Below are 9,976 nucleotides of genomic sequence, written 5' to 3' on the forward strand. Positions count from 1 at the left end.
AGCTAGTGGGCTTCTTAGGGGTGATCACAGAGCCAGGGGTCAATGGGTCCTCCTCCCTGGATCCCAAGAAATGGAGCAAGGTCTCATAGGGCCAAGGTGAGGGCCAGTCTGGTAATCAGAGTCCACCTCAGGGCCCTGGGACAGTGGATCATGGCTAAGGCGATGGTAATTATTTATTCGCTTCGCTGGAAGGGAGTCTTCAGAAGGAACAGCGTGAAGAGGAGGGAAAAATTATCTCTCTCGTCTGCGGATATTAAGATGGATTTTTATTTCTTAAAGGACCCTCCCCGCAGAGAGCGCATAAGCGTAAACTTAATATATGCTCCTCAGCCCAACTCTAGAAATCGCAATAAAAGTTAAAACCTCCCCTACTGGTTTTTTTTAATTATGATATGAGAAAGAGGAGCAGGATTTATAGAGCTGAACTCTCCGCGTGTGAGTGTTTGAGACTTGCAGGAGAAGGCGGAAAAGGCAAGAGCTCGCCAAGGAGAGCCTTGGTCTCTCAGATATCTCGCCGGCTGCGGGGGCTCCGGCACAGCCTGACTGATCTCTGTGGCCTCCCTGAGACCTCTCCCCTGCCATCGGCCTTGCCTCCGCGCTCGCTTGGAGATGAAAGAAGCTCTTCTTGGGAACAGGTGAAGGGGGAGGCGGAAACCGGAGGCTGGGGCTACGGTGGGAACGCCAGCTTTTCTCGGGCTTTGTGTGGGTCCCACTCGGGGGATGAGGTTTGAAGTCCTGGGCAGCGCCGCAGCCCAAGTGTAGCTCAGCTGGCGACTGGACTAGGAAGGGTGTCCAGGCAGGGTGCTAGAGCACCAACAAGGTGGATCGTGTGTGGACTTCGGCCGCAGACGGAGCAAAGTGGGCTCTAGGGCTGTGGTCAGCGGCGAGGCCGGCAACCGGATGTTGAGTCTGTAGGAAGGACCTTGAGGTCTGTTGCGTGTTTGGGCTGCCGGGGGCGGCGGCCCAGAGGGTGTGCAGCGTGCAGTGCTGGGGGCGCGGCGGTCAGTATGGGCGAGGCAGCAGGCCCGGCACACCTCTGCGGCTTCTGGGCTGTGTCCTGGACATCTAAACGGAGGCCGACCAATGGTCAGAGCAGAAAAAATAAATGCAGTTAAAGGTCTTCCTTTTTTTTCCATTTTCATGGAAGAGGTCCTTTCTTTTTTCTCTTTCGGAGATACCTGGATTTGGTCCAGAGCAGGTTGCCCGCGGGAGGGCCCCGCGAGCGGCAGCGCGTGAGGGAGGGAGAGAGGGAGGGAGGGCGAGATGGAGGGAGGGAGGGAAGGAGGGCGGGTGGCGACGGGCTGCGGTGGCCGGGGCTTTCCTCCCCCGGCGGCGGGAGGCTGCTGCCCTGCATCTGTGGCCATGGGGAGCCGAGGAGCAGGTAACGAAGGCACTTCCCGAGGCGGGATTGGACCAAGCCAGAGGGACGGAGTCTTCTGGGTCTCTTGCCTGAGGCCTTGGCGGGAGAGAAGGTAGGGAGATCGGCGCCCGCCAGGCCTGGCAAGGAGGCCTCGGGGAATGTTGAACCTGTATATTATTTCAGGCTCACACTCATGTTGTGAGTCTGTCCGTCTCGGGAGATGCGGTTTGTCTGTCTGAGAAGTCCCAAACCCTAGGCTCTCCTTCTAAAGGCTGAGACAATTCGGGAAAATTAGTCGTCGGAATGTGCACTTTCATTCATTGGATTCTCTGCAACTCAGCAGGGCGGGTTACGGCGCCCCCAACTTGGAAGGGAGCTTTCCTCTGGTTTCTTGATGCGGAGTCCTCTTGCTCTCCCCGCCATGGGCTGAGTTTCTGGCTCCAGGTTCGTTGAGTCGCCCTGAGGTTTGAGCTAGACAGCTCTCAGTCGGGCAGGGAGGGCGGGGGAGAGACCAGAGGCTCTAGCCCCTTAATTGTACTTCGGGCCGGTATTGTCTCTCCTTTCGCTACCTCGGCTTCCTCAGTCTGGGCTCCAAAGTCACTGCAAATTTCTTTGCGACACATACATCACACAAAAGATCAGGTAACAACGCGCTCAGGGCCACTGGGGCTCCAGGCAGAGGGCAGCCCTAGCTCTGGGGCGGCTCCCCCTCCAGCCACTCCCCAGGCTGGAAAACCAGAATGTGTTGGGGGAGCCGGAAATAGCCCCGTTTGCTGCGCAGCGGCAGGGCGGGGGCGTCAGCGGGAATGCAGGCCGGGCGGCAGGCCGTGGCGTTGAGAGGGCCACGTTCACAGGCCCTGGGGATTTCACTCCTGCTGGGCTTGGGGGCCTGACTCCGGGTGTGCAGGGATCCGAGATACCCACCTGGGGTGGGGGCAGGTCGCGGGTCTCCTCGCGGCAGGCGAAGAGGACTCAGTTTCTGCTTCCAGCGCAGGCAGGCCTTAGCTAGGAGGAGTTGTGTGTGGGTGTGTTTTTCCCAACAAAGAGGGATCAGAAAAGAAGGGGGGAAAATAGAAGGGAACCCGGGAGGGGGCGGGGAGGGGAGAGGACAGCTGAGAGGGGAAATGAGCCCATTTCAGGGGGAGAAGGAAAATGAAAGCAAATGGAGCAAGGCCTTCGCCGCGCAGGGCCGGTGCTAAGGAGCGGTGAGCAGGCTCCCTGCCTGCCGCGGCTGGGATGGCCCACTGGGGGCATAGGGAAAAGCCTGTTTTAAATTTAATCCGAACTTGACGGTGTGGATTGAACCGGAGGGAATTTAAATCACTGAAAGGGAGCCGCGGGACAGGGGGGAGGGGATGACTGTAACCTGTCTGTCTGTCCTTCCCACGGTGCTAGCTTGATTATGGTCTCAGCTGCCCAGGTTTGAGGTGATAGAGTAAGCGTGCCCCTCCCCCTTAAGGGACTCTCCTGTGCCCAGTGAAATCTTTGGGGCGGGGGGGGGGGGGGAGAAGAATGTTAAGCAATCCAAGTGAATTCACAGAACTGCTAGCTAGAACTGGGTCCCCTCTACACACACCAACAGGGACTCTCAGCTGCCCCCAGGTCTCTCAAATTGCCCCAGCAGTGCTAAGGAAAATTGAAGGGAGTGGTGTGGGTGAGAGGGAGCCTTGAAATATGAATGGAAGATTCAGCAGGAGTAACTGAACCCCAGTAAGATAACCCTGTCCTTCTTGGTGCCCCCATATCCTTGTGCCCCCCACACCTGGGTTTAGGGGAAGTCTGAAAGCCTGCTTGAAAGTCCTGACCTGCCATCCTGTCTCCAAATATGGCAAAAAGGGGTTGCAACTCACAATGTAGTTGTGGAACCTGTCTTACTTGGGCCTACTGGACTTCAAGACTCCCAGGCTCTCCAAGGCCTCCCCACGGCTGCCTCTCTCTGAGAGGCATAGGGAAAATGGGACATTGGCCAGGAGGGCGCTGTGGGCAAGGCCTGCTTCCTGATCCACAGCTGTGCCTGTGACTTAGTGGGGAGGGTTGGAGTTCCTGCTCCCAAAAGCAAGGCAAGGCAACAATCCCCCTTGGTTTCCTGGGGGATTTAATGGGCAGCAAAGATCCCTGGATGGTGATCCTGACGCCTGACTGCTGCAGACTCCGCAGGGTAGGCAGGCCAGTGCTCAGGCAGCTCAAGAGTTGAAAAGAAGGCTGTGTTCAAAGGGGATAGGAAAGAAGGGGGCGTCTCTTTACAGCCACGATGTCCAGTTGAGGGGCTCTCCCAAAGAGCAGAAGTCCATAGGAGAGGATCTTTAAAGACTCTTTCCTGCAGGAAAGCTGGGGTTGGGGCAGAGAGGCCCTGTTGCCTGGCGAAAACGCAAAGGAGGAGCAGGCGTGAAAGCTCTTTCTCCTTCTGTTTCTTCGCTCCTTGACCAGAGCATGGCTCAGCCTCCAGTCGCCTGGGAGGCTGCCTGGGCCAATATGGGATTCTGTATTCCAGAGGCCTAGTGTACCCACCCGAGCTGGTCCCCCAGGAGGGGCAGGAGAAGAGGCCTCTTCCTCCTTTGTGTCCAGACAGAAGTGGCTGCTGCGCCCGGAGTCGGTCCCACTGCAAAGGCCCGGCAAGCAAGCGGACTGCACAATGCCACGGCTGCTCCGTCAGCTCTCGCCCTGCCCCGTCCTGCCTGCCTGCCTGCTTATCACTGCCCTTCTTTGGGCTAGCTATCTGTATGCCTTCCTTTCCCTCCTCTCTTTTTAGCTTACTTTCCTTCCTTTCTTCTCCCCCACCTCTTTTCTTTTTATCCTAATCCTCTGTTTCCTTCTTTCCTTTCTTGGGCCTGGCGCCTTGTTTCAGTTGGTCTGTCTTAGGCTGTCTGGGTCTCAGTCTCTCTCAGGCTCTGTCCCCTGGTGTCCTCTTGGTCGCAGTCTGGCCCGGGGCCCCGCTGAAGGCTAAATGTCTCTGCTTATCGCTGCCAGCAGCCGCCCAAGAGCCAGGCCGGTCCCCAGCCACCAAGGGCTGGGGGAGGTGCTGACTGCACTGGGGATTTGGAGAAAGCCTCCGCAGAAGGACTGGAACCTTCCGTCTTTTCCTTGAACTAGTGAGGAAGATTTTTGATTGACAGCTAACCCGACTCCATCAAGGCCAAAGAGATTTTCTGTCTTGTTGTAATTTAGGTTTCCCAGCCAATCCAGATGGAGGGAGAAGACAGTAGGAGCTGAGGGGGACAAGGCTGCAGACCCCCGTTGCCTCTCCCCAGTCAGATTATTTCCCTCATGTCCTCTGTGCATTGAAATCCCAGCCCCGCTAGACCGAAATGGAAAGAACTGAAGAGGGGGAGGAGCAGGGACTGGGGAGGGGACCTATGGAGCTGGGGTCCTAGCTTGGAGCTGCAGCTGTGCCCTCCCCCCAACTTTCCACGCCACCAAATACACCTAATACACTCTCCAGCCCTTCTATCACCCCAGAGGAGATAGAGCAATCCAGATACATGAGAAATCCAGCACTCACCCCCACCCCTGGCATTTGGTCCCCTCCTGGGGATAGAAGAGGGAAAGCAGGGCAAGCATGGATGGATCTGGGAAGCCTCCTTCCCTGCTGCCTTTAGAGCCAGCATCTCAGCCCCAGCTCCTGCCTATTTCCCCTTGAGCACACTGAGACTCTTCCCTCTGACCCTGAAATTGCACCCTTCCTTCAAATTCTCTCTGCCCTGCCTAAGTGCACCACCTCTAGGGACAATCACCTGTCCTTCTCCTGCCCCCAGTCAATCTCCCTACCCCCCTCTTGCACACACACTGAGGGTTTTCTGATTGCCTAATGCCCTCCCCCTTACTAAACCACCATGGGACAGTCTGATGTAAAGCCTAGGGCTGTGCAGTGAACCCAAAATTTAAGGAGGGTAGCAACCAACTATTGGGGGGTTAATCCAAGTTCTCTGATATTCACCTACAATCGCACTGCCCCCTCCAGATTTCCTGCATCCGACCCCAAAGAAATTGCTTTCTCCCATTCCTCCGTTGCTTTTTTCCCATTCCAAAAACAGCCTACAATTTTATTTAATGAAAGACACATTTATGAACAATCAAATGATCCTCATAAAATTTTTATTGAAGGACGTAAAAACAAGCTACTTGCCCACGACCGAGGTCGCTCTCTCGCCTTGCCCGTTCTCACCCTGGCTCTCTGCAGACAGAACCAGTGAGTGACTTCTTTTGGGGGGGGTAGGGTGACGCAGAGATGAAGTTGGGGGCAAAAGAGTGTGAGCAGGCAGACGGGATGGGGATGCCCCACTTAAGTTGTGTAGATCTCTCCTCCACTTCTTCAAGCTGGCAAAGAAACATAAATAGATACAGACAATAAATTTAAAATAAAGGCGCTTGTATATCTGTGCCAAAGCGAAGACTTCCAAGGCTGATGTTAAAGGTGTATGAGATTCCGAAGTTCTTCCCCTCCCACCCGCAGATCATCTTCCCTAAGCTTCCCCTACCCTAGATTTGGGGGCTGAGTTGGCCAGTGGCAGAAGGATGCTCCCCTTTCCCTCCTTCCCTCCCTCCACCCCAGCTTCTCCAGTCCCCTCCCACCCTCCCTCCCTCACTGCTGCAGCTCCTGAAAGAAATACATACATACACACTATTTAAAAACACATTTTTAAAAGCCACGTTCCGAACTGACAATCGCTGATCTAGGCTTGCTCAGAGACTGCGGGAGCGTCGGGGCCGACAGAGACAGATTACGTCAAGAAATAGTTCCTCCACCTACCTCCACCAGCCTCCACGCCCCTATGGGGCTCCTGCGCCCAGCTCAACCCTGGGGGTCCGGGAACCCTTGCTTCGGGGATTGGTATTTTCACCCCATTAAAAAATCCTCATGGTTGGAGAGAGCCATCTGTTTATGAGCGGACATGGGCAAGGGGGGGTTCTCTGATTATCAGCGATCTTGCGGGGGGGGGGGGCCGGCGCCTGGAGTCCAGAGTTGCGGATCCCCAGGAAATCGCAGGTCGCGGGGATCAGCAGAGAGAGGGGGTGGGAGGGGGGGAAAGCAAGGGGAAAAAAAAGCCCCTGCGCATTGATCCGCGCCGTATTTTTGGGTAAATACGATCACGTGGGGGCTGGGGAACCAATGAGCTGCCGGGAAAAGGCTGGAAAAATAATTACCTGCCTTGATTGTTCTGTGAGCAGATAAAAAGTACATATACAGTTCATACAATAATCTTATGTATGTAAAACCCTGTTACGATGTCGGCGACGGGGCCCATCAGTAACTATTACGTGGACTCGCTCATCTCTCACGACAATGAAGACCTCCTAGCGTCCAGGTTTCCGGCCACAGGGGCTCACCCGGCCGCCGCCAGACCCAGCGGTTTGGTGCCGGACTGTAGCGATTTTCCGTCCTGTAGCTTCGCGCCCAAGCCGGCAGTGTTCAGCACGTCGTGGGCGCCCGTGCCCTCGCAGTCGTCCGTGGTATATCACCCGTACGGCCCCCAGCCCCACCTCGGCGCCGACACGCGCTACATGCGGACTTGGCTCGAGCCGCTGTCCGGCGCCGTCTCCTTCCCCAGCTTCCCGGCCGGGGGCCGTCACTACGCCCTCAAGCCGGACGCCTACCCCGGGCGCCGCGCCGACTGCGGCCCGGGAGACGGCCGCAGCTACCCGGACTACATGTACGGTTCGCCCGGGGAGCTGCGCGACCGCGCCCCGCAGACACTGCCCTCGCCCGAGGCGGACGCACTCGCCGGCAGCAAGCACAAAGAGGAGAAGGCCGACCTGGACCCCAGTAAGTTGGGAGCAATTTTCCTTTACAACCGGCGCGGGAGGGGAGGGGAGGACAGGCGGGGGGAGCCGAATTACAGCCCCTCCGAGCGATCCAGGGAGCGCGGGAGAGGGGCGAGGGCGAGGGGGCGAGGACTCAATAAAAGCGAATTACCTTGGGGAGCTTTCAGGGAAAGGAAGGTCTGAGAAGGGGGCCCAGGGAGCCAGGTTGGGAGAGGGTCGAAGGGAGACTCCTCTCCCAGAGGCTGACTTGATGAAAGCGACCCCTGCCCTCTCCCTGCCCAGGCTTTTTGGCTCAATCGCCACTTTCCAAGAAATGCAGACAGGGCCAGGGGCTGGGTTGGGGGGCGAGATTCATTTTATGGTTTGAGATGGGACAAGGAAGAGGTGAGGAGAACACTAGGGGTAGAGAGGAAATACCCCTGGGAGAAAAATCACCCTTGCCTCCCAGTCAGCATGGGAATTCTCACCCCACTATGGATTCATAAAAACAGAAGGTCCATTGCCCTCCCCCAGGAGCATTGGTTGAGGGGTCTTCGGGGATTTTGTAGCATAGAATCTTGGAGAGATCAAGACTTCCAGAGGGAACTGGGGAGAGAAGTAGGGTCTGAGTCTCCTTAAACTTGAGAACCCTCTTGTGAGGGTTTACAGGAGAAAGGGTAGAGAATGGGTGTCAGGGATGTGAAATGGGGAAGGCATCTCCCCAGATTAGAGAATTTCTCTCTCTCTCTCTCTCTCTCTCTCTCTCTCTCTCTCTCACACACACACACACACACACACACACACTCACTCACACTCTTAGGCTCCTATCAAGGAGATAGGAACCTTCAGAGTATTGCAAAAGAGGTCTGGCTGGGATAGGTGGGGGGGCAGGTGGGAACTGCAGGGCCAAAGAAAGGGGAAATAAGGAGAAACAGCAGGAGAGGGGGTGCAGTCCCCTGGGTGTGAGGAAGTGTCTGGGGGAGTCCCAGGAGGGGGCTGCAGGAAATCTTTTTCTCTATCCCCATAAGGGGCCAGGGCCTAATTATACCCCTCTGAAGGCTTCCCTCCCTGCCCTTAGCTACTCCCATAAACCTGAAATTGGAGGCTTAGCTCCTGCATAGCCTGTCCTGGGGCTGGCAAGAGGGGGACACTGGAGGCCAAGCTATAGGGGAGTCTGTCCCCAAGTCCAGCAGCTCTCTGGAGAGAGGAGAAAGACTTTCCCCATCTCAGCATCGTCCTGAGAATTCGCCTCAGCAGGGTTGAACTCTGAGCGGGAGACAGGCACTGGAGAGAGTGGTGAGGGGTTTAGGGACTCTCAGGGTCAGGAAGCAGAAGTGCTGAAATTTCAGGACTTGGTCGTGGGCTGGGAGGATGGGAGGGGGCAGAGGAGGAGGGAGGTGGGGAGGAGAGAGACCTTGCTATAAAAATAAAAAACAAGAGAGAGAAGCGTTTATGGGCCTATGAAACGGTTGGGAATTTGGACTTTTTATGAGGATATTCTCGAATTACTACTCTTGAAGCTGAGGACCAGACTGTAGGGGCTTTGATAGCCTCGGATTTCCTACAGTTTTAGGTGCTGGAAACTAAAGAGGGAGGGGAGATGGGAGGGGGCAAAATGCAAAAGGAGGAAGGAGGTAAATTCCTAAGGCAAAACGTGTCCAAATTCAGGTTCAATTATTGGATTTGGGGAGCCTGGCTAAGCCTGGGGTTGGGGTGGCAGAGGTCCTGGGCTGGAAAGGGGCTCCACTGACCCTTGCCTGTGTTTGGCCCTCCAGGCAACCCCGTGGCCAACTGGATCCACGCCCGTTCCACGAGGAAGAAGCGCTGCCCCTACACCAAGTACCAGACGCTGGAACTGGAGAAGGAGTTTCTCTTCAATATGTATTTAACCAGGGACCGTCGGTACGAGGTGGCCCGGGTTCTCAATCTCACTGAGCGGCAGGTCAAAATCTGGTTTCAGAACCGGAGGATGAAGATGAAAAAGATGAATAAAGAGAAAACCGACAAGGAGCAATCCTAAACCCTGCCCCAGCCTGCTGCCTCAGCACAGCCAAGGGAAAAACAGAAACCCCACAAAAATACCCCAACCCAGGCGGGAGAAAGAAAGCACGAAAAGAAAAGGAAGGAGCAAGATAGAGAAAAGCCAATCAGCTTAAAAAAGGAAAAAAGGGAAAAAGGAAAACTCGCGATTTGGGAGGGTTAAGTGTTGAAAAATTGGTGTTTTAGAGTTAGTTCTACCCAGCGATAAAGAGGCAGAAGAGAAACTGAATTCTCTTCCCCCCAGCGCAACAGAAATAAATGACACACACAAATGTGATTTTTTTCCTCCTTTCTTCAGAGAAGCCAGTACTTGAATTGCTATATTTCTATTTTTTCCTGTATCATATTTGATCTGGGCGATCCCTTCCCAGGCCTGGGGCATTCTGTGTGCAGATTTTGTACAAAAAAAAAAAAAAAGACACACATACATACACACACAACAATGATTCCCAACCCAGGAGCTGAGGGGCCAGGACGCGCAGGCTGGGTCGGTCGGCGCAGGCCGGTGCCTCAAGCGTGTATATAGCAGCGTTCCCTCTCACCCTCAGCGTCTGTCCCCAGCGTCGGTCCTGTAATGTGCTTCTGTTTGTTATGGTAGAACAGCTCTGTGTTAATATATCCAAGTTGCTTTAAAAACCAGAAACCCAACTGCATCCAGTTCTCGTTATTTCTCCTCCCTGTGGCTACCAGGCTCATGTTGTGGAGGAGGCAAGTGCTCAGATCCTCTAGGGGAGGCTGGCTACCTCGGAGGGGCAAATGCCTGTGGCTTCTCTGGGGCAGGGCAGGGTGGGGGTGGGGGTTCCAGGGGAGCAGTGGCAGTGGAAGCTGCTGAGGGAG

General features: G+C 55.4%; 1 protein-coding gene and 1 long non-coding RNA gene across 6 annotated transcripts; one reads left to right on the forward strand and one right to left on the reverse strand.

The window, feature by feature from the left end:
• Positions 1–948: 948 nt before the first annotated feature.
• On the reverse strand, positions 949–6,640 carry LOC308657938. 5 transcript variants are annotated; one of them, XR_014024107.1, is made up of 4 exons: positions 6,503–6,640; positions 2,727–5,674; positions 2,285–2,365; positions 1,956–1,970 (listed from the first exon to the last, which is right to left on the reverse strand). It is a non-coding gene; the product is annotated as an uncharacterized lncRNA (long non-coding RNA). The 5 variants fall into 5 exon arrangements; XR_014024104.1 differs by lacking the exon at positions 1,956–1,970 and adding an exon at positions 949–1,065 and having other exon boundaries at positions 2,285–5,674; XR_014024105.1 differs by having other exon boundaries at positions 1,472–2,843; positions 3,211–5,674.
• On the forward strand, positions 6,503–9,582 carry HOXC9 (homeobox C9). The gene is made up of 2 exons (XM_081310251.1): positions 6,503–7,121; positions 8,875–9,582. Exons 1-2 carry the CDS (start codon positions 6,584–6,586, stop codon positions 9,117–9,119), a joined length of 783 nt encoding a protein of 260 aa, XP_081166377.1. The 5' UTR covers positions 6,503–6,583; the 3' UTR covers positions 9,120–9,582.
• The last annotated feature ends 394 nt before the right edge of the window (positions 9,583–9,976 follow it).

The sequence above is a fragment of the Spermophilus citellus genome (genome assembly GCF_964194105.1).
Source record: "Spermophilus citellus genome assembly, chromosome: 10".
NCBI classification, from domain to species: Eukaryota; Metazoa; Chordata; class Mammalia; order Rodentia; family Sciuridae; genus Spermophilus; species Spermophilus citellus.

Excerpts from the sequence above, each read along its gene's own strand:
- HOXC9 (XM_081310251.1), top strand. The coding sequence starts at position 6,584 with ATGTCGGCGACGGGGCCCATCAGTAACTATTACGTGGACTCGCTCATC. Across the intron at positions 7,122-8,874 it reads GAAGGCCGACCTGGACCCCA|GCAACCCCGTGGCCAACTGG; the intron begins GTAAGTTGGGAG and ends TTGGCCCTCCAG.